The 23819-nt window shown below is 43.0% G+C and overlaps 1 protein-coding gene across 1 annotated transcript in view; it reads left to right on the top strand.

Annotated features, from left to right (window-relative positions):
- Positions 1–23819, top strand: part of ryr1b (ryanodine receptor 1b (skeletal)) — a 98202-nt gene that overhangs the window by 27187 nt on the left and 47196 nt on the right. Inside the window, exons 5-47 of the mRNA XM_041994341.1 lie at positions 2076–2150; positions 2257–2335; positions 2600–2712; positions 2798–2897; positions 3355–3451; positions 3542–3616; positions 4100–4256; positions 4371–4535; positions 4650–4771; positions 4889–5075; positions 5201–5336; positions 5430–5525; positions 5748–5866; positions 6024–6157; positions 6946–7187; positions 7268–7460; positions 7622–7838; positions 7930–8034; positions 9594–9697; positions 9779–9862; positions 9953–10112; positions 10219–10366; positions 10473–10678; positions 13851–14025; positions 14176–14384; positions 14469–14815; positions 14896–15031; positions 15148–15308; positions 16457–16619; positions 16729–16815; positions 17120–17346; positions 18571–19015; positions 19098–19661; positions 20102–20302; positions 21459–21570; positions 21667–21810; positions 21952–22225; positions 22426–22543; positions 22646–22778; positions 22961–23055; positions 23151–23286; positions 23373–23556; positions 23644–23755. Of these exons, the coding sequence (XP_041850275.1) occupies positions 2076–2150; positions 2257–2335; positions 2600–2712; positions 2798–2897; positions 3355–3451; positions 3542–3616; positions 4100–4256; positions 4371–4535; positions 4650–4771; positions 4889–5075; positions 5201–5336; positions 5430–5525; positions 5748–5866; positions 6024–6157; positions 6946–7187; positions 7268–7460; positions 7622–7838; positions 7930–8034; positions 9594–9697; positions 9779–9862; positions 9953–10112; positions 10219–10366; positions 10473–10678; positions 13851–14025; positions 14176–14384; positions 14469–14815; positions 14896–15031; positions 15148–15308; positions 16457–16619; positions 16729–16815; positions 17120–17346; positions 18571–19015; positions 19098–19661; positions 20102–20302; positions 21459–21570; positions 21667–21810; positions 21952–22225; positions 22426–22543; positions 22646–22778; positions 22961–23055; positions 23151–23286; positions 23373–23556; positions 23644–23755 (7137 nt within the window). The remainder of the gene's footprint in view (positions 1–2075; positions 2151–2256; positions 2336–2599; positions 2713–2797; positions 2898–3354; positions 3452–3541; positions 3617–4099; positions 4257–4370; positions 4536–4649; positions 4772–4888; positions 5076–5200; positions 5337–5429; positions 5526–5747; positions 5867–6023; positions 6158–6945; positions 7188–7267; positions 7461–7621; positions 7839–7929; positions 8035–9593; positions 9698–9778; positions 9863–9952; positions 10113–10218; positions 10367–10472; positions 10679–13850; positions 14026–14175; positions 14385–14468; positions 14816–14895; positions 15032–15147; positions 15309–16456; positions 16620–16728; positions 16816–17119; positions 17347–18570; positions 19016–19097; positions 19662–20101; positions 20303–21458; positions 21571–21666; positions 21811–21951; positions 22226–22425; positions 22544–22645; positions 22779–22960; positions 23056–23150; positions 23287–23372; positions 23557–23643; positions 23756–23819) is intronic.

The raw sequence follows: 23819 nt of genomic DNA, 5'->3' as shown, positions 1-23819 counted from the left end.
AGCTCTGTCTGTAAGCTGGGTGTCCCGGTTCATCAGTCATTTACATTTTCATGTAGAAATCTTGACGTAACCCATCCCACTTTTCTTCATACCCTCATCGTAACGATCACTTTGAACTGTGTGTTTTCCTTTTTTTCTTTTAAAATTCCTTGTCTGGTTTTTGCTCCTCTTTTTATTTTTATTGTGTTTTGATTATAACTGTCTAAATATAAAAACACACACTTTGTAGCTTCACCAAACATATTAACTCAAGTGAAATACCCATTTTATGAGCTCCATTATTTCTAGTCAGGGCACTTCCTGATTCCCAAGAGATGGGCGATGTTCCCAGTGATGAGCGTCAGGATTAGAATAGCATGGCATGCAGCCCAGCCGAGCCATCCATCCCTGACCCACCTCCATCAGGGATGGATGGGGAAACTGGATACCCTCAGAGCTCTGGACAGGCCAATCTCCCCTCTTAGCATACACACTTGGGAAATCAAACACAACACCACCACCTGTGCTAACTGACCCCAGTGCTAATGCAGACCAGCTAAGGGTATCATGCTACCACTTGACATACCTGCCCCCGCCTAATCCCAGAGGATTACAGCTGCTTACCCCACATACAGGGACGACTTAGTGTTGTTATCCTGCTGGCTAATATAAATAGCTGTTTTGGTTAATCTGTCCACAACTGCTGCAATAATTGTTTTTTCTTGTTGCATCCTTGCTGGATGTTGAGAAAAGGTAGGAAGTTAAATGTTGTGTGATTGTGATATTGGAGTCTGGTGACTGGATTCAGAGTTTAAACTTTCATTCATTCATTCATTTTCTGTACCTCTTGGTCCATTACGGGTCGCGGGTAAGCTGGAGCCTATCCCAGCATTAACAGTGAGAGGCAGGGTACACGCTGGACAGGTCACCAGTCCATCGCAGGGCCAACACATAGGGGACAAACAACCACTCACACACACACTCACTCCTAGGGAGAATTTAGAATCATCAATTAACCTAACAAGCATGTCTTTGGACGGTGGGAGGAAGCTGGAGAACCCGGAGAGAACCCACGCATACACGGGGAGAACATGCAAACTCCACACAGAAAGGCCACCACCCGAGTTTAAACTTTGGTTAGTCAAACTTTATCACTGGGGGACCCTTAAAAATAGCATTTAAACTGTTAACAACAAGTACAGGTGCAAATTAAACCTGTAAGTATGGATTAATTCTGGAAGTCTGAAAATTTACAAGTACAAAACATTTGTCCCACATTTTAAACATCGGATTTATCTAAGTCCTAACCAACCATGGAGAGAGGAGGGCTAAGAAAAAACGTCACATCGTGTGGAAAAATACCGCTACGACCGTCTGACCAAGACTGTCACAGCTCCTTAAACATAAGTTGGTTTATGGATGGAAAACATGTCTCTATTGTTATTTAATTACACTAAGAGTTCTTAAATGTTTTATTTTTCCATAAACCGACTAAGCTTTAGGGAGCTATGATGGTTGTGCTGGCCTTGGTCAGCTCTCTCTGTGATTGGTTACTCTTCCCTGTTATTGGTTGTGAAAATACAAAGTGCACATCGACCCGTCCCATACTGACCCAGATGGGTTTAGCCCTCCTCGTTCCATGACTGGTCTGGGATTAAAAAAATATCTGATGGGTTCTTAAGTAGGCGTGTAAAATGTGGGACAAGTATATGTAAAACTGAATTGTATTTTCAGACTTGCAGAACTTGTAGATATGATTTGTACCTGTGCTTGTTGTTACGCTTACACATACGGGAATATAAGTTAAAAACTGGCTCGGTAACATATAACATGCAGCAAGCCCACATAAAGCTTTGTGATGTTAACATACAGCAATAACGAACTGAAAATACAGTTTCGATTTACACTTCACATTCTCACAATCTCAGACAGTGCACGTCCCTGACATGCAGTAATCTCCCAGTGGCAGATTTAGATGATGTGTTCGTCTGATTCTGTGTGTCCTTTCTTCCCTGTTCAATCAGTGTACGTTCAAATTGTGCAATCAGAACTTTTGGGCTTATTTCTTACAATTTTCCCGCCTTTTCTCACTCCAGTCGTCTCAAGGTGGAGGCCATCGCACTTTACTGTATGGTCATGCCATCCTTCTGAGACACCACCACTCAGGCATGGTAGGAATAATTTCAAGCAATTAAATGAGCCAGAAATGTCAAACAGTATAATATGATTTAAGAGTGTAATGGCACCTGCACATGTCCTGAATAAAACTCTTTCCAGTACCTGAGCTGCTTGACTACATCTCGATCCCTCACTGACAAGCTGGCCTTCGACGTGGGCTTGCAAGAGGATTCCACTGGTAAAATTAAACAGTAGCACACCATGTCCTAATTTGCATTTAAATGATTGCTTAAGCTCATTATCCTTTAGTACTCTACAGCTGGCTTTCATGAAGCCACCGGCATTAATTGAGTTAGCACTTTCTATCTGTTATTGCAGCTTATTTCCTCATGGTAGTTATAATAAATGCTGTGACAGATTTCTGTGTTGGACGTGAGCAGGTTGAAAATCAAACTTCACTGGGAGATGATGCTGAGTTGTAATGGTTTTTTACTTCTTGCAGGTGAGGCATGTTGGTGGACTATTCATCCAGCATCAAAGCAAAGGTCAGAAGGTGAAAAGGTCCGGGTGGGTGACGACCTCATCCTTGTCAGCGTGTCCTCTGAGAGATACCTGGTAAGCCTCCTTTTACGTCATCCACTCTGTCATCGAACAATGGACAGGTCCCACAAAGCCATCTTTCTCTGTCCTCTCTCCTCAGCATCTGTCCTACGCCAGTGGAGATTTGATGGTGGATGCCTCCTTCATGCAAACACTGTGGAACATGAACCCTATTAGTTCAGGATGTGAACTAGCTGAGGGTACAAACATGACACCATCAGCTACAACATTAAAACCACCTGTCTGATGATTGATTGATTGATTGATTGATTGATTGATTGATTGATTGATTGATTGATTGATTGATTGATTGATTGATTGATTGATTGATTGATTGATTGATTGATTGAGAAAGTTTATTTGAACATAATGACAAAACAAGAAAAAGTTCAAAAGGACTGGGTGGAAGCATAAGCTTCCTTAATCCCACCCCAGTAAATTACAAGAATTCTCGGTCATTGTACTATGGCCACATTCATTATTGATAATAACCACATACAAATACACATTACCAGTTGTAGATTATTCAAAATCTTTATCCTTGTGCTTCAAATGTGAAATTAATGTTAATATATTCAGAGAACATCCTGTAGCATACAGCATCACTGCACAGAAACATGCATATGTGCTCATTATGGTGTGTGTTCTTTCTCTCAGGGTTTCTGACAGGGGGCCACGTTCTCAGGCTGTTCCACGGCCACATGGACGAGTGTCTGGCCATCCCTACTCCAGAAGAAGGAGAGGAAAAACGCAGGTGAGAAGAAAATAAACAAAGCAGTTCTGAACAGATGTAATAGTATTTCCTGCTGATTTTCTGTTGTATGACTCTTGCCTTCTGCTGCAGGATGGCTCACTATGAAGGCGGTGCTGTTTGCAGCCAGGCTCGATCCCTGTGGAGGTTGGAGCCGCTCAGAATCAGGTGATGTGTCCAGAATTAATTTACTAGCAGGACCACAACACAGCAGATTTAGTTTACTGTTTTAATGAACAGGCAAAGTGTTAATAGAGAGAAAAAAATGAATGTAAGGGTATGTGTGGATGTAAAGATCCTCCTGTTTTGCTCATCTGGGACAACTTGTGATTAATGGCTTGGGACAAGGAGACTCAGAGTGGAGGTCCTCAGGAAGTCATTGACCCAAGCCAGCGGTGTACTCCCCAGAGGATGCCTGAAAGAAAGTGGAGTAGAAGGAGGAAAGAGTAGATGAGTGCATTTGAATATTTGAAGAGAGATAAGTAGGGAATTGATGGATGGATGGATGGATGGATGGATGGATGGATGGATGGATGGATGGATGGATGGATGGATGGATGGATATTGGTCTGTCCATCCACCCATCCATGGTTAGATGTAGTGTCAGAGAGACCTTGTTGGATTTTTTAAAACATGTTTTTCCACCTTCAGCTGGAGTGGTAGCCACATGAAGTGGGGGCAGTCTTTTCGTATTCGCCACATCACCACGGGCCGGTACCTGTGTCTAGATGATGACAAGGTCCTGATGGTGGTGGACCCAGAGAAGGCCAAAACTCAACTCTCTGCATTCTGTTTTCGTGTTTCAAAGGTCAGAATTCAGAGTCTCTCTGGACCTTTAGGCATCATTTTATCTGTTACTGCCTGATCATTTCACCTCTCACTGACCTCCCTATGATTTTATTCTCCTGGTTTCCCTGAGCAGGAGAAGGTGGACGTGGCTCATAAGCGTGATGTTGAAGGGATGGGCATCCCGGAGATAAAGTATGGAGAGTCCATGTGTTTTGTCCAGCATGTGTCCACAAGTCTGTGGCTCACATATGCCGCCCTCGATGCTAAAGCTGCTCGTTTAGGAACGATGAAGAGAAGGGTGAGAATCTACCCGGCAAAATCTGAATAACCTGAATCCACAAACGGAAACTGTAAGTTAGCAGAGTGAAATAAGGGATGCCATCTGTAAAATGGTTGTTATCTCCGTCCTCAGGTCATTCTGCATCAGGAAGGTCACATGGACGATGCTCTGACTGTGTCCCGCTCCCAAACTGAAGAGTCTCAGGCTGCTCGAATGATTTACAGCACCACGGGCCTCTTCAGGCAGTTCATCAAGTAAAATATGTGTTTATTTCAATTTGTTAGGAGAGTGAGATTTCCTTCCTTTAACCAGTTGTAATCATGTTTATTATTTGTTTTAGATATATTGTGGTTATATTTGTACTCTTCCAGGGGACTGGACTCCCTGAGTGGGAAGAACAAGTCTCCAGGTCCGGTGTCCCTCCCTCTGGAGGGAGTTGTCCTCTCTCTTCAGGATCTCATCTTTTACTTTCGTCCACCCGAGGAGGAACTGGAGCACGAAGAGAAACAGACCAAGCTCCGCTCCCTTCGCAACCGACAAAACCTCTTCCAAGAGGAGGTAATCTGCACCCTGCAACATGAACCGAATTCTTTCCAACACTTCCTGCAACACATGTAAACACACTAAAATGGAACAATCGTGTTTATGTAACCGGTTCCCTGCGTTCTTCTTTTCGTTGCCAGGGAATGATAACCATCGTCCTGGAGTGCATCGACCGCCTGAACGTCTACAACACTGCTGCCCACTTTTCTGAATTTGCTGGAGAAGAGGCAGCTGAGTCCTGGAAGGAGATTGTCAACCTCCTCTACGAACTGCTGGGTAGAAGAGTGACTGCAGAGTCTGAACACTCAAGCTGAACCTCTGTTGAATAAAGTAGCATCATTTCTGTCCCTGTGCATCTTCCCCACACAGCTTCGCTAATCAGGGGGAACCGCTCGAACTGTGCGCTGTTCTGTGATAATCTGGACTGGCTGGTCAGCAAGCTGGATCGACTGGAGGCCTCCTCAGGTAGCTCCTACACCCATTACCCTTAAATCACAGCTAATATTTATAGCCAGTTAAATTATTTTAATGTTTTACTGGCTCTATAGAGATAATAGTGAGCTTATGAGATCTTTCTAAGCTGCCATAATTCTTTTAAAAACTTTTACTTGGCAACATGTTCATTGAAAAATTATAGGACACAAGCTTTTAGGAATTGTGTCATACGCCTCCCATTTATGTATTTAGGAATTCTTGAGGTGCTGTACTGCGTCCTTATTGAAAGCCCTGAAGTTCTGAACATCATCCAGGAGAACCACATTAAATCCATCATCTCTCTCCTGGACAAACATGGAAGGAACCACAAGGTTTGTCTCTTGTTATTGTGTGGAAAGTCAGGGAACTTCAGCTTAAGAAAATGAAGCAGCTCCAGGTGGTGATTTGTAAAGCTGTAGAAGCTGTAGCCAGCTCAGCCTCATTTAAACATAAAAATGATAACAGTGTTTGTCCTTGTCCTGCCTTTAGGTTCTGGATGTCTTGCGCTCTCTGTGTGTGTGTAACGGTGTAGCTGTGAGGTCCAACCAGAACCTCATCACTGAAAACCTCCTTCCAGGTCGAGACCTTTTGTTGCAGACCAACATCGTAAACTATGCCACAAGGTGCTTCAACTACTCTTCACTGGTCCTTTATTTTATATTTATACAGTATAACATAACATAATCTGAAAGAGTACACCTCTCTCAGTTTCATCTTCTTAACATATATCTCACATAATAGGACATAATAAGACAATATATCACCTCGTCCTTTTTAAAATGAGTTAAAATGAAGTAATTAAAACCATATTATCCTCCGAGAAACTGCAAGAAAACAAAACAAAACAAAAAAAAAAACAAGAAATTCATCTCAGACTAATCAGGCCTCCATTAGCATTTTAAATGTTCAAGTTCAGGACAGTCCAGTTAAAAAAGACTGAGTAAGTGTGACCCGTTTGGAAGAGTTGAAGGTATATCTCTTCTCTAATAAGAACATGGCATCACTTCATTTCGATTGTCAAGCACAGTGGCGGAGGGCTGCTGATTTGGGGCTGGGCACCTAACATTCACTGAGTGGACCATGAACTCCTCTGTATGTATGACACATATGCCATGTGAAAAAAACATAATTAAGGTATCGTCATGCTCCAGTCCGAGCCCAGACCTCAACCAAAGAAGACATTTGGCTACTGTTCATTCACAACTGTGATTGGTGTTGGAAGTAATTTCTTTACCAATAGATGTCAGTAATTCTTACACACTGTACCTTTAAAACATTAGAATTGAAAGAAGGTGTACTTTAAATTTCATGGCTGTATTGTTTTGTAAACTGAATTACAGCATTTATCAGTCTTTGCATCAAATAACTTTTTATAAAATAAATATGAATGTCTTCTTGCTCCTGTGTTCAGTGTAAGGCCAAACATCTTCCTGGGTACATGTGAGGGGTCCACACAGTATAAGAAGTGGTACTATGAGATGATAGTAGACTACGTGGAACCCTTTGTGACAGCGCAGGCCACCCACCTGCGGGTGGGCTGGGGTATGACGGAGGGCTACAGCCCCTACCCTGGAGGAGGAGAAGGCTGGGGAGGCAACGGTGTGGGAGATGACCTGTACTCTTACGGCTTTGATGGACTGCATCTATGGTCAGGTGAGATTTTCCTTACTTGTACTACACCATGCACCATGATGGGGTTAGTCTGTGTAAGGCTCCCAGTGTTTGTTGTTCAGGTACGATGGCCCGCCAGGTGGCTTCGCCCAGCGCCCACACGCTGGCTGCAGATGACGTCGTCAGCTGCTGTTTGGATCTGAGCGTGCCCAGTATCTCCTTCCGTATTAATGGTCACCCGGTTCAGGGCATGTTTGAAAACTTCAACGTGGACGGCCTCTTCTTCCCGGTCATCAGCTTCTCTGCTGGAGTCAAGTCAGTTCAACATAACAATAAATCTTTTCAGGAGGATTAATTAAATTGTTAATCAGTACAGAACAACTGTAAATATTTTTTATCTATCAGTGACTGATGAGAGCATGAAAGAAACCAGAAAATCATAATGATCAATGCTTCTTTGACCCCCTTCTCTTCAGGGCTCGGTTCCTTCTTGGTGGTCGCCACGGTGAATTTAAGTTCATGCCCCCACCAGGTTACGCCCCGTGCTACGAGGCTTTGCTGCCAAGAGAAAGGATGCGTATTGAACCCATCAAGGAGTACAAGCATGACTTCAACGGTGTGCGCAACCTTCTGGGTCCTACCCAGTCCCTCACCCACACCTCATTCACCCCCTGCCCTGTGGACACAGTTCAGGTTAAAAAAAAAAAACTAACTAAAATCAGGTTAGAAAATTATATGATTTGCTAGGTTTTCTAGTGTTTGTGGACTTTCCTTTGCCGTGTAGATTGTGTTGCCGCCCCACTTGGAACGTATCCGGGAGAAGCTGGCTGAGAATATTCATGAGCTCTGGGCCGTCACTCGTATCGAGCAGGGATGGACCTATGGAACGGTGAGTATGATGCCAGCACTGAAATCAGAGACAACCTGCAGAGAAGTATTAATTCAGCAGCCTTATATTTAGTTGTACAAAATGAAAACTCTCAAAACCAAACTGCAACACCCAGATCATTTGTTTGGAGGTTGATTAACTCCTGCATTTATCTCCTCAACTCATTTGAGGCTCCACCCAAGCTCTGAACTTCCATTTATTTGTAAAATAATATAGTTCAGCTGTACGTTCAATGTATGATAGTCTCCCAGTGAGAAAGTTCGATAAAGCAGATTATTTTGAATGCTTTCTCACACGGTCTATAGCAGTATGGTGTCAGACATACTTGAGTAAATTATTTGATTCCATTTCTGTGTACGTAGGGGAGACCGCGTATGGTTTTAGAGCTACAGTGTTGTTGTTTAAGAAAATGTAGACAAACAAGTCAATAAAATCTTAAATTCATGACGCTTTAGATTTAGAAATGTTTCCACTCTTTCTGTATAATTCAAATCCAGCTCCAAGTCTCTCTCTGTCACTCTGGGAACCTGGCCAGTAACACTAATCTGTGATCTGAGATTCTGCCCTCCTTCCTTTCCCTCTTCTTTCCCTCGCATGTGATTGGTCACATGATGTGCCCATCAAAATGAAGTCCCACCCCTTCTGAAGTTTTGGGATTTGGCTCTTTTCCTACACAAGAATCGGCTTATAGAGCCAGCTTGTTTGTGAATGCGGAAGAGGTTTCTCCTGAAGTATGGCCAGAATTACTTTGTTTATCGTTCTTGTACAACTTGAGAAAATGAACAAATTTCTCTGCTCTTGCGGAGTATGTAACAGTATTTACACCTGCATACTTTAGCACACAGCTAACATTAGATAAACTTTGCTTCTTAGACAGCCTGAAGGGACTGGTGTCTCAGGCTTGTAATGTATGAAAGTTTGACACTGTAAATTGGAGACAATAATTGGCACATTGAAAGACATATCTCACAGCAATCTTCTTTTTTTTTAGAGATTGCACATTTTAGCCAAAAAGTTTTTTAGTGTCATTGACTAGTAGGGATCTTTGTACAAGAAACAGGGGGATGAAAAAACTAAAAACAAGCTCATGGCACAATGCCAGCTACATCTCAAGAACATTCTGAACTGGGAACTCAGATTATTTGAGGAAGGAAGTCGTCTTACTTTAACTGGAAAAACCTTCATTAAACAGAGGAGAGATCACATATCTAACATATTCAATCCAGTCTTACTCTCCTCTCCAGACAGTTTCACAATTATTCACACCTCAAACATGTGACCAAAATATTTGCCATGTTGGCCAGGTCAGTAAAGAACTCTTAGGTGACAACAGCCCTGGTTTTTGTTGAATAATATACATGCAACGTCAACAACTCTGAAGGTTTGAATGTCCCAACAACAGCTAAGAAATGTCCCACAACTTTTAAACCACGGCTAGATTCTACAAAGCATAAGTTAGATTGATATAATAGAAGAGATGGGTTTGTTGGAAGCAACAAAAACAGAGTTAAATATATAGTTTTTCTAATTTTAAGTTTTATTTTAATTTTCTTTCACAGCTGAGGGACGACAACAAGAAACTTCATCCTTGTTTGGTGGACTTCTTAAGTCTCCCTGAACCAGAGAGAAACTACAACCTGCAGATGTCTGGCGAGACTCTCAAGTGAGTTTGTCAATGAAGTTTAGGAGATGTGTCAGAGGAGGGTGCTTGTGCTTGGTTCATGATGTTCATGTTGTCCCACAGGACTCTCCTGGCCTTGGGTTGCCACGTCGGCATGGGTGATGAGAAAGCAGAGGAGAATCTCAAGAAGATCAAGTTGCCTAAGACGTATGGAGGCCAAAATATTTCTGGATGTGCATGTTAACAATTTTCATACTTTTTTATGTTTGTCTGAAGATGAGCTTTTCTGCCCTCCAGCTATGTGATGACCAACGGCTACAAGCCTGCACCCTTGGACCTCAACCATGTCAAACTGACACCAAACCAGAATCAGCTTGTGGAAAAATTGGCAGAGAATGGGCATAATGTTTGGGCGAGGGACCGGGTACGACAAGGATGGACCTACAGCATTGTGCAGGTTTGGAATATTTCAATTTAATACTTTTTGTTTAGTTTGTTTACAGATAGATTTAAGTTTCCTTTTGCATGTTTAATGCTATACTGCAATCTGTGATCCCTCCTAGGACATCGTGAACAAGAGAAACCCTCGTCTGGTACCATACAACCTGCTGGATGAGAGAACTAAGAAAACCAACCGTGACAGTGTTAACAACGCTGTCCGCACCCTCATTGGCTACGGCTACAACATAGAGCCTCCAGACCAGGAGAGCAGTAAGTGAGCCTACCGGTGGCTAAGATGTGTTCATTCATATTAAATGCAAAGACTTAATGCAGAGTATCATGGAGCTTTTCCTTCCACATACCTCTGTCTCTGCAGCTGGCCATGGTCTTGAGAACATTCGTGGGGACAAGGTACGAATTTTCAGGGCTGAGAAGTCGTACGCTGTCACCCAAGGGAAGTGGTACTTTGAGTTTGAAGCTGTAACTACAGGAGAGATGAGAGTCGGATGGGCACGTCCCAGTGTCCGTGCTGACACTGAACTGGGAGCCGATGAACTGGCCTACGTCTTTAACGGCAATAAGGTCAGTCCACATCTGCATGGACAATTTAATCACAATTAAAAAATTATATTCCAAAAGGAAATGAGGAACTGTTTCTGTTAATTCACTCTCTGCCTTGCTTGTCAAACGATTAGAATAGTTTTATAAGAACACTTAAAGAAGGAAAGCCTTCAGGTCCTGGAGTTGTATAAATTAAAATCCAGTAATATCAGTTTTCCAGTAGTAGTAGTTTTTCATTATCCTGAAAAAATAAATGTATATTCCTGGAAAAAACATAGTCTTGAAGGCAACAGATGTTGCTGTAAAATCTCAGTTAACTTTTCTTTATTAATCACAGAACCCTGATCCGACCCCTTACCATCACAGAACGCTAATCCAACCCTGTATCATCACACAACCCTGATCCCACCCCGTACCATCACAGAACCCTGATCCGACCACATACCATCACAGAACCCTGATCCCACCCCGTACCATCACAGAACCCTGATCCCACCCCGTACCATCACAGAACCCTGATCCGACCCCTTACCATCACAGAACCCTGATCCCATCCCGTACCATCACAGAATCCTGATCCGACCCCGTACCATCACAGAACCCTGATCCCACCCCGTACCATCACACAACCCTGATCCGACCCCGTACCATCACACAACCCTGATCCCATCCCGTACGATCACAGAACCCTGATCCCATCCCGTACCATCACAGAATCCTGATCCCACCCCATACCATCACACAACCCTGATCCCATCCCGTACCATCACACAACCCTGATCCCATCCCGTACCATCACACAACCCTGATCCCATCCCGTACCATCACAGAACCCTGATCCGAACCCTGTACCATTACAGAATTCTGATCCGACCCTGTACCATTACAGAATTCTGATCCGGCCCCGTACCATCACAGAACCCTGATCCCACCCTGTACCATTACAGAATTCTGATCCGGCCCCGTACCATCACAGAACCCTGATCCCACCCTGTACCATCACAGAACCCTGATCCCATCCCGTACCATCACAGAACCCTGATCCGACCCCGTACCATCACACAACCCTGATCCCACCCCGTACCATCACAGAACCCTGATCCCACCCTGTACCATTACAGAATTCTGATCCGGCCCGTACCATCACAGAGCCCTGATCCCACTCCGCACCATCACACAACCCTGATCCCACCCCGTACCATCACAGAACCCTGATCCCACTCCGTACCATCACACAACCCTGATCCCACCCTGTACCATCACACAACCCCGATCCCACCCTGTACCATCACACAACCCTGATCCGACCCCGTACCATCACACAACCCTGATCCCACCCCGTACCATCACAGAACCCTGATCCCACTCCGTACCATCACAGAGCCCTGATCCCACTCCGCACCATCACACAACCCTGATCCCACCCCGTACCATCACAGAACCCTGATCCCACCCCGTACCATCACAGAACCCTGATCCCACTCCGTACCATCACAGAACCCTGATCCCACCCCGTACCATCACACAACCCTGATCCAACCCCATATCATCACACAACCCTGATCCCACTCCGCACCATCACACAACCCTGATCCCACTCCGTACCATCACAGAACCCTGATCCCATCCCGTACCATCACAGAGCCCTGATCCCACTCCGTACCATCACAGAACCCTGATCCCACTCCGTACCATCACACAACCCTGATCCCACTCCGTACCATCACAGAACCCTGATCCCATCCCGTACCATCACAGAGCCCTGATCCCACCCCGTACCATCACAGAACCCTGATCCCACTCCGTACCATCACACAACCCTGATCCCACCCTGTACCATCACACAACCCCGATCCCACCCTGTACCATCACACAACCCTGATCCGACCCCGTACCATCACACAACCCTGATCCCACCCCGTACCATCACAGAACCCTGATCCCACTCCGTACCATCACAGAGCCCTGATCCCACTCCGCACCATCACACAACCCTGATCCCACCCCGTACCATCACAGAACCCTGATCCCACCCCGTACCATCACAGAACCCTGATCCCACTCCGTACCATCACAGAACCCTGATCCCACCCCGTACCATCACACAACCCTGATCCAACCCCATATCATCACACAACCCTGATCCCACTCCGCACCATCACACAACCCTGATCCCACTCCGTACCATCACAGAACCCTGATCCCATCCCGTACCATCACAGAGCCCTGATCCCACTCCGTACCATCACAGAACCCTGATCCGACCCTGTACCATCACAGAATCCTGACCCGACCCCGTACCATTCCAGAAACAGGCTTTTGGACTTGTTGACAAAATTAACATGCAGTTTTAGAAAATTTGAAGTGATATTTGTTCTTGGTGCAGAGCCATGAAGGATAAGAGATCAGCTTACGGTTGATGCTTTTCTCGTTTCTGAAATTCCTCCCAATTGTTTGAGTGATTTTAATTGCATTGCAAATATGCATTACAATACATATCACACATATATAATTTTTATTTATGACACATTAGAATTATAAAATATTTGTTTTTTATATAAAATGTATATTTAATAAATAATATACAAATATAAAAATAGTGAAAATAATATAAAATTATATAACTATTTTATATTTTGTTGCATTTAATTTGCTATGCATATGGTATTGCATATTTATTTTATTCCATGAATGAAAGAGAGGGAGTGGTTGCCTAGTGGGTACAGAAGTGGGCCTGATTCATCTTCTTCTTCTTCTTCTGCACTATGGAGGGAGAATAATGTAAATCCCACCCAGTCTTTATTTAAGTAACATTGTCTTTAAACTCTTCAGTGATTTTTTTCACACATTTGATGATGAACTGGAGAGCTGGAGAGTTAGCCTTGATCCTGCTTTATTAGTAAATAATAATATCAAATTATCTGTTTATATCAGCTGTCTGGAACAACAATGCATAACATAACTCATTATTTTTGGATTGTGGGGCTGAAATACAGAAATGGATGTCTATTAACATGAAATTCAGTTAATAAGACAAAATGTGGAAGTTTTGATATTATATGCAATTTATTAAATGCCAGAGTAACTAATCGACTTTTTCCACACGTACAGTCTATCCTGACTTTCAGACCTGTACTTTCTATTTTGTTGACATTTGAAGTTGTATTTTATTTATTGTTGTACCTCTCTCCAGGCTCAAAGATGGCATATTGGCAATGAACCATTTGGCCGGCAGTGGCAGTCCGGTGACGTGGTTGGTTGCATGATCGACCTGACTGAGATGAACATTATGTTCACGCTCAACGGGGAAATGCTGATCAGTGATTCAGGCTCAGAGATGGCTTTCAAAGACATTGAAATTGGGGAAGGTGAGAGTTGAAGAGTATTTTACCCATTTTATTTTCTCAGAATTTACAGAAAATTGTATTTTTATTTGTATTTGTATTTATAAGGAAATCTGTATATTTTTGCAGCTTTCTAAAAAGAAAAAACATTTTATTTCTGGTTTTATTTATCAGGTTTTCTCCCAGTGTGCGCTCTGGGCCTGTCTCAGGTTGGAAGAATCAATCTGGGTCAGAATGTCAGCAGCCTGCGCTATTTTGCCATCTGTGGCCTGCAGGAGGGATTCGAACCATTTGCCATCAATATGAAGCGAGACATTACCATGTGGTTCAGTAAGAGTTTGCCCCAGTTTGTGCCTGTGCCCACCGACCACAATCACGTTGAGGTAACTACTCAGTGACACATTTAATGTTGTGTGAAACAAACAAAACAAAACCATTTATTTATCTGTAAACATTTTGTCTTCCAGGTGTCCCGCGTGGATGGGACGGTGGACAGCGCCCCCTGTCTGAAGATGACTCATAAGACCTTCGGGTCACAGAACGCCAACACTGACATGATGTTCCTGAGACTCAGCATGCCGGTCCAGTTCCATGAGACCTTCAAAATCCCAGCTGGCACCACCCCTCTGACTCGTACTCTCACCATTCCTGAGGAGGAGGTGGTTGTGGTGGAGCCCGACTCAGAGTTTGAAGTCCTGAAGAAGTCGGCCAGCCGTAAGGAACAGGAGGAGGAAAAGAAGGAGCCGTCTGTGGCGAAGGAGCTCTCTGTGGAAAACGAGAAGGATGCAGCTTCAGAAAAGGGAAAGAAAAAAGGGTAAGATCGGTAAAATTGTTTCTGCTAAGTTGAGTGACTGACTTAACTTCATGATTTTTTTTTACTTCTATGGACAATAGATTTTTCTCCAAAGCCAAGAAGGCTGCCATGACACCTCTTGCCCCTCCTCCTGCCCCACCGACAGTGCCTCGTTTGGTGGAAGATGTGGTCCCTGATGACAGAGATGACCCTGAGATCATCCTCAGCACCACCACTGTGAGGGAAACATTCCTCTCTATCACATTAATTATATTTCACTCATCATAATATTGATGGACAACCCAGAGCTGATGCTTGATGTTTCATCCAGATGTTCTCTTTTCTGTTGTCAGTACTACTACTCTGTGAGGATCTTTGCTGGACAGGAGCCATCTGCTGTGTGGGTTGGCTGGGTTACCCCCGATTACCACCAGTTTGATCCGAGCTTTGACCTTACCAAGGTGCGCAACGTCACAGTCACTGTGGGAGACGACAGAGGCAACATACACGACAGGTCAGTATCTCCATTCATCTCCACAGCTCCTTATTTCCTCGTGAGGGAAATAAAGACAAAAGCACCAAAACTTCCTGTCTTTTCAAATAATTACCCAACAGTAAAAGTTGCTTTTAACCACTCCTGAAGTGTAATGTTAGTGAATGAAAGTCATCAAATAAACATGAAACAACCCAAAGAGAGCAATTCAAGGGCTTTATCTTGAAAAATATATTAACATTTGTATAATAGATTCAGATTCAGACAACATATTTGACTCCAAAAGGTAATTTATTTCCATGTCATCCACATAGAATATCCATTCAACAGAACGAAACAATGGTGTACGTCAGCACCAGCAGTCCAACAGACAAAATTATTTTAAGACCAGAATTAAGTAAAAAAACAAGAAATACATAAAAAAAACATCGTTAGAATAATAGTAAACAGGTTGATGAAAGTTCAGGTTTAAAGACTGATGGCTGAAGGAATAAAAGACTTGGAGAAACAACAAGACAGCGCGATAACGACCTGAAGGCATCATCATAAACTCAGTAGCCATAGTGTGATGGGTGGGCTTTCTTTTTTACCCCAGACTCCCAGAGGTAACTCAGATCTCTCTGTTTGACTCCAAGTAATATTTCAACAAATCCAGATATTATAGTCCAGGTTGTTCTTTCCTTTACTAGAACGTCCGTAAAGCCAAGAGAGAAAGAAAAAAGTCAAAAGACTTTCAATAAAAGAAAATAAAAAAATGTTTTAAATTGACTTGGAAACATTGAAAAAGTCCAACTTCCTTAGTAAATAAGTTCTCTGTTGACTTCTTTTGACCACTGACTTAATGTTTTAATCAATTTTTCTATTTAGACTCAAACACAGTCCCCAGATATTTCTATGACATAACTACCCAAATGTTTTCATCATGAATGAAGAGTTGTGTCCTGTTTGGTGCTAATACCCAGACAGTTATCATCACACCAGCCAACAAATTCATATTTACTTGTAATTAATAACACAACTGAGAATATTTAGGAAATTTTTTTAATGATACATTTAGTCCTTTTTAGGAGCCACTAGGGTCCTGAAGACTCCCGTCTCCTCTGGATCAGCTGCTTTTATTCAAACATTATATAAAATTCAGATGACGTGTGTTTGTTGATGATTTGCAGCATGAAGCACAGTAACTGTTACATGGTGTGGGGAGGGGACCTGGTCAGCACCCAGCAGACTCGTTTCAGCCAGGAGGACATGGTGGTTGGCTGCCTGGTTGACCTGGCAACAGGTCTCATGACCTTTACAGCTAATGGAAAGGAGATCAACACGTTCTACCAGGTTAGCAAAGCATATATAGTATGTGTGTGTTTCACAATCTGTTTTTTTAGATGCCACTTTATGTCAGTTGGGGTGAGGTGTTACCATGGAAGTGTGCTTTTTTCTCCAGGTTGAGCCCAACACCAAGCTGTTCCCTGCAGTCTTCATTCAGCCCACCAGTCAGAATATGGCACAGCTGGAGCTGGGAAAACTCAAGGTCAGAAGCTGCTTTGGTGCAGCTTATTTCCTGTTCAGATTACCATGACAACAAGGGTCAAGCGTTCATTGTTGATCTATCTGAATGGGTGAAAATTCAACCCTTTATTACCTTATACTGCATCCAGTTAACTGCTTAAAACAAATGACACTCCGGGAAACATTTCATTTAAACTTTACTGTAAATGTTCTCCATCTTATCAACATGGATTTCCTTCCTGTTTTCTTCTGTTAATTTCTCCCTTTATTTAAAATTTCTACCCTTTTTTCATCATGTGTATCCCCTCCTCTGTCTCTTATATCAGAACATCATGCCCATTTCAGCCGCGATGTTCCGCAGTGAACGCAACAATCCAGTTCCCCAGTGCCCTCCCAGGCTGGATGTCCAGATGCTGACTCCGGTTATTTGGAGTCGTATGCCCAATCACTTCCTCAACCCGGAGGTGGGCAAAGTGAACGAGAGGCTGGGCTGGATGGTGGAGTGTATCGAACCGCTCATCATGATGGCCCTGCACATCCCTGAAGAGAACAGGTCAGACACTGAAATCAAACCCAGTCTGCAGCAATGTATTTAAGCTTTACACACTTTAAAAGATTGTAGACACCTGTGATGCTAATTAGTGGACAGACCTTGGATTAACACGTCCCTTTGGTCACATTATTTTCAGTCTTTTCTAGGGGTATCATCATTTTTGTCCAGGCCTGTTTCATGAGTTTATTTTTTTTAAATAATTCTGTTGAAGCATGGTTGAAAAGCAATGTCTGACTTTTATTGGTTAAATTTCATAGATTTTTAACTTATTACTTTGTCAGATTCATTAACCAAAGGCTACCAGCAATTTTGTCCACTATGTATTTAACCAGATACAAACCTCACTGGCATTAGAAATCTCTTTTTTTTAAGTCCACAATTTACCACGTGACAAACAGAGATCAACTTTCAAAACACAAGTAAAACAAAGGTAGCAGCCAACATTAGGTAAATGAAATACAGCGTGGGTTAAATACTACAAGGTCACATTTACCAAGAGATTCTTCTTTAACCAGACTTTTATCCATAAAATTTGTTGTATTTAACAGATAGATATACATTTTAAATTTTAAAAAGAAAACTGTGGAGACTAAATTTGGTGGTGTCTAAAGAACTGTTTCTGGAAATACTTAATACATACGGCTTCATCCTCATATAATCCATTTTCAAGTTCCATTTCTGGGTCTAGTGGTGGACTTCTCCAAGCTTCTGTTGATCAATGATCAATGCAGCCACATGGACTCAAGACACCGTTATGACACCACAGCTTTTGCTGCCTGAGGACTTGAAGGTCATGATCACCCAACAGTGGTTTCTATCCTTTGCCTCTTAACACTGAGGTTTTTTCACAGATTTACATGAAAATGTAAATCCCTGTAGAGGATGAAAAACCAAAGTGATGCGCTACGACCCATCCTTAATTAGAAGAGTCCTTTCATAGATGCTCCTTTTATACCCAACCCTGACACCCTCACCTGTCACTTATCTGCTGATTTGAGACTGTTGATGTTTTTTTTTATCTGTCTTTGACTTTTTCTCAACTTTATTGAGTGAGGTGTGGCATTAAAATAAATATTAGTTTGTTTGTTCTGCATACAAGTGATAGGAAGACGCTGATTATCTTCCTATCAATGATAAAACCAAAAAAAGTTGCACAGTTGGTACAAAGTATGTATAATAACTATGTTTGACATGTTCTCAAAGATATTTTACCATTTTTTACAGGTGCATTGACATCCTGGAGCTGTCAGAGCGTCAGGATCTGATGAAGTTCCACTATCACACGCTCATGCTCTACTGTGCTGTTTGTGCACTTGGTAACAACCGAGTCGCTCATGCTCTGTGCAGCCACGTGGATGAGTCCCAGCTTTTCTACGCTATCGAAAACACCTACCTACCTGGACCCCTCCGCAGTGGCTACTACGACCTGCTCATCAGCATTCACCTAGAGTCAGCCAAACGTGCACGCTTGGGCACAAACAAGGAGTTTATCGTACCCATGACGGAGGAGACGCTCAGCATCCACCTCTATCCAGATTCAAAGAAGGCCCATTCGTTACCTGGAGTTGGCCTCACCACCTGCTTACGGCCGAAGCTGCATTTCTCTTCTATTAACTTCGTTGGCACTGACCCTGATTTATACACCCTTAGTCCCATCTTTCCACTGCAGGTAAAAGGAAGTTGTGGATTGCATTGGAAGAAATATGCAGTAAACTGTTGGGTTTTGATCCGTCTTTGTTTTGTTTATGCAGGAACTGAAAACCAGGGCCATCAGCATGCTGACAGAAGCTGTGCTGGATGGAAGCCAAGCCATGCGGGATCCGGTGGGGGGCAGCGTGGACTTCCACTTCGTCCCCATCCTGAAGCTCATCAGCACACTGCTCATTATGGGCATTTTCAACGATGACGACTGTAAACACATCCTCAAGATGATCGACCCCAATGTGTTCAGCGGTAAAGAAGAGGAGGAAGAGGAAGGAGAAAAAACTGAGGAGGGTGAAGCAGCTGAAGGAGAAGGCAAGGAGGAGGAAGAAGATACAGAGGAGGTTGAGCTTGAAGACGAGGGGGTTGGTGATGAGGAAGAGGAAGAGCTGAAAGATCTGGAGAAAGGAGTGCAGGAGGAGGAAAAATCCAAGGAGGAAGGTGAAGAGGGGGAGAAGGAAGACAAGGACGAGGCCAAAGGGGGTAAAGTGGATGGAGAGAAAGCAGAGGAAGAAAAGGAGGAAGAGGCAGTGGAAGGAGAAGCACAAGAAGAGGAGGAGGGACCAGAGGAAGGACTTCTTCAGATGAAGCTGCCGGAGTCCGTCAAACTACAGGTCATTAGGACGTTTTATGACAGGGGTGTCAAACATACAGCTGAGGGACTAAAACAGGTCCGCAGGAGGGTTCAGTCGGGCCTGTGGGATGGATTTAGTGTCAAAATGACAGAAGAAATTAACTGCAATTTTTTTTAAATTAAATTAACTAATTTCTCATTTTTATTTTTAATTATAAAATATTTCCAAGGCGGGGGAATTAATTTTTATATCTTTCTAACTTCATAGATCTGACTTTCATATTATGAGTTAGTTTACATCATTTATAGGTTATTATGCTGTTATTTTAGTGGTCCGGCCTACTTGAATTGCGCTGAAAATGGCCCCTGAACTAAAATGGGTTCGACACCTCTGTTTTATGCTTACTATCTCAGTGTTTATGTGTTTGAGTATTTATATTAGAGAACTGTTAGAATCTGAAACTCGTGTTCTTCTCTCAGATGTGCACCCTCCTGCAGTACTTCTGCGACTGCGAGCTCAGACACCGGGTGGAGGCTATCGTGGCCTACTCAGATAACTTTGTCTATGATATTCAAAGCAATCAGCGCGTGCGTTACAACCAGCTGATGAGAGCCTTCACCATGTCGGCTGCTGAGACTGCTCGCAAGACCCGCGAGTTCCGTTCACCCCCGCAAGACCAGGTATGAACACTGGTGCATACTTACCAACGTTCACTCTTTATTCTGCTTTATATTTCCTCTCCTCTGTGTTTCAGAGGGAAATATTTAACGTTGTATCCCACTATATCTGGTTATTGTGGGCTTGTAATACAGAACATCTGTTATTCTGAGGGTATCCGTCCAATATCCAATATTTCTCCAAATTTAAAGTTGAAAAGAAAGAGATCCATAAATTTAAATAATTTTCTTTTATCAGAACTAGTGTCCATCTTTAAAACTACAAAAAGTTTCATTTTTCAAGCAAGACTTCTTTGTCATGTATTGGTACTGCCGTGTTTAGCTCTGTTACCTCAGCAGCGTGAAGATACCGCCTTCTAAGATCTCTGTGTGGAGTTTTAAAATAGGTTTTCTCTGATTTCCATGTTGGGTTAACGTCTGAACATGTACATGGCTATTTTTGTTACTGTTGTAAAAATATTCCATCTTGGATGCAACCATTTTCACTGGTGATGAGCTTCTGCTGACAGGTTTATAATGGGAATTAAGGACATTTGTAATAATAATTTTACTTAATCCTTTCCTAAACTCTAATACTATCATCACTTGATAAAAACTGAAACCCTTTTTTCTTGCAGCATGACAGCTTCAGTAAGCTGGTGATGTTAAATGTTGTGATGGGAGGAAACACAGTTTAAGTCTCTCTGTTGACAACGTGACAAGTTGAACTTCTGAGGAGCAGAGATGCTCCGTATCAGCATCACGTTCAGGATTACACCCTCTCTTGTTAAACACTCCAATCCCTCCAACTTTGTCCATCATATTTGCTAATCACACATCCCCCATGATTAACCAGGGAAGAAAGAACCCAAACTCCTCTTCTCTTTGTGTTGTTCTCCTTGCCAACATCCTGGACTTCTTCTCTTCACCTCATCTCATTATGAGGCCAGTAGATTGTCCAAAATGTTTAATACTAGAACATTAAGTTGGATGTTGACTCCTTATTTTACAATAAAGACTTTGTAAAGATTTCTGGTAACTAGTTTTTTTTTATGATTAAAGCTTTTATGCTACAAATTTTACAGAGAGTTCATAGACATTATTTCAATTCATTTTGTTCACAAGTCCAGGAATCAGTCAGAGAACATATTCTGATCATTTCTCTGTGCTTCCTGTCAAGGTTCTTTTGCTGACCAACTTTAAACACGGTCCAGAAGATGAAGATTGTCCGGTTCCTGAGGAGGTGCGGGACACTCTGGAAAAGTTCCATAATGACATTTTACTTCACTGTGGTGAGAAGATTTTTCACTGTCCATCGTGTTAATTTAATTTAATTTAATTTTCTCAAAGTTTTTGATTTTAATGTTGGATTTGTATTTTACATGTAGGTATACATATTGAGGAGGAGGCAGAGGAGGAGGAGGTGGACACTTCGCTGAGGGGTAGACTCCTCAGTCTGGTGGAAAAGGTTAAAACCTTTCGCAAGAAGGAGGAAGAGGAGAAGCCGGAAGTTGAGGAAGAACCAAAGCCCAGTAAGACTGAAGCCAAAAAGACAAAATCTGGATTTATAAGAAAATAATAACCTTCGTAAATAGTGAAATTCCTTTCTTGTCTCTAATGTAACCATTTCAGTCAAAGGGAATTGATGGCTCCGTCTTTGTTACCTTCACCAGGCACCCTTCAGGAACTGATCTCCCACACCATGATCCACTGGGCCCAGGAGTCGTTCATCCAGAACCCGGAGCTGGTGCGCCTGATGTTCAGCCTGCTCCACAGACAGTACGATGGGCTCGGCGAGCTGATCCGAGCTCTACCTAAAGCCTACGCCATCAACGCTGTGTCTGTTCAAGACACCATGGACCTGCTGGAGTGTCTGGGACAGATCCGCTCGCTGCTTATTGTCCAGATGGGTCCAGAGGAGGAGCGGCTTATGATCCAGAGCATCGGGTTGGTTTACAGAGGGATCGTATGAAGATTTTACATTTATAGTTATTAGAAAGATCTGAGACAAATTCCAATATTTTCATTTGATAATCGTCTTCAATCATCAGTTTTTTTCAGATTATTTACTCCTTCCTTAAAGTATCCATCTATACTGTTGCTCTTGTGCATCATCATCAGAAACGTTTGTAATGTTGCTGTTTTAGGAACATCATGAACAACAAGGTGTTCTACCAACACCCCAACCTGATGAGAGCTCTCGGTATGCATGAGACCGTCATGGAGGTGATGGTCAATGTGTTAGGCGGAGGAGGCGACTCAAAGGTATCTGATAATTTATTACCAGTCTTCTTCCGTCTAGCCTAACACCTACAGGAGCCCATATGAGTAAAAATGCATCTAACAAGATATTTTCTTTCTCTCCAGGAGATTCGATTCCCGCTGATGGTTACCAGCTGCTGTCGTTTCCTGTGTTACTTCTGTCGTATCAGCAGGCAGAATCAGCGTGCCATGTTTGACCATCTCAGCTACCTGTTGCAGAACAGTGGCATTGGCCTGGGTCAGTGCCTTTTACCCCCATGTGTAGCCTAATATTTAGATTTTTATCTTAAAAATAGAATTTACTTAATAATAATCTTATTATTTTTAGACTTAATCAACCAGGTCCATCTGAGCAGACGCATGCATAACTCTGGATTTACTTACAAGGTGTGACTGGCTGCGTTTGATTTGGATTTGCAGGCATGCGTGGCTCCACGCCTCTGGACGTGGCTGCAGCCTCCTGTATCGACAATAATGAGCTGGCCTTGGCTTTACAAGAGCAGGATCTGGAAATGGTCAGAGCAAATAAAAAAATCAGAATAGAAAGGAAAAAACAGGAGCTGTTGACTCATAATGTCTCTTCCACTCCCCCACATTCATGCTGATGTAGGTGGTGACGTACCTGGCAGGTTGCGGGCTGCGGATGTGTCCAATGCTCCTCTCCAAGGGCTACCCTGACATTGGCTGGAACCCCTGTGGAGGAGAGAGATATCTGGATTTCCTTCGCTTTGCTGTCTTTGTTAATGGTCAGCCGCCATTTTCTTCTGACATATGCATTGATGGCTTTAGTTGTAAATAGCAGGACTTAAATCTGCCCACCCATTTCTTTCAGGAGAGAGCGTGGAGGAGAATGCCAATGTTGTGGTACGTCTGCTCATCCGTCGCCCCGAGTGCTTCGGCCCGGCTCTGAGAGGCGAGGGTGGTAACGGTCTGCTGGCTGCCATGGAGGAGGCCATCAAGATCTCTGAGGACCCAGCGAGGGATGGACCGACGGTTAAAAAAGACAGGCGATTCATGTAAGTGTGTGAGGAGGAATACAAATGAGTTCATTCATGCTTTTCCTTTTTTACTGTACAGTCATCTTCTTGATTCTTGATTCCCAGGTTTGGTGGTGAGGAGCAGCATGAAGAGAACCGTGTGCACCTGGGAAATGCCATCATGTCCTTCTACTCAGCGCTTATTGATCTGCTGGGTCGCTGCGCCCCTGAGATGCATGTGAGAAGATATTTCACTATTTTTCTTAATGTCTTAGCAAAGTGCATTCCTAAAATAAGGAAGA

The sequence above is a fragment of the Melanotaenia boesemani genome, chromosome 9 (genome assembly GCF_017639745.1).
Source record: "Melanotaenia boesemani isolate fMelBoe1 chromosome 9, fMelBoe1.pri, whole genome shotgun sequence".
Taxonomy (NCBI): domain Eukaryota; kingdom Metazoa; phylum Chordata; class Actinopteri; order Atheriniformes; family Melanotaeniidae; genus Melanotaenia; species Melanotaenia boesemani.
The sequence above is the reverse complement of the archived record's forward strand: the minus strand, read 5'-3'. Positions and strand labels throughout refer to the sequence as shown.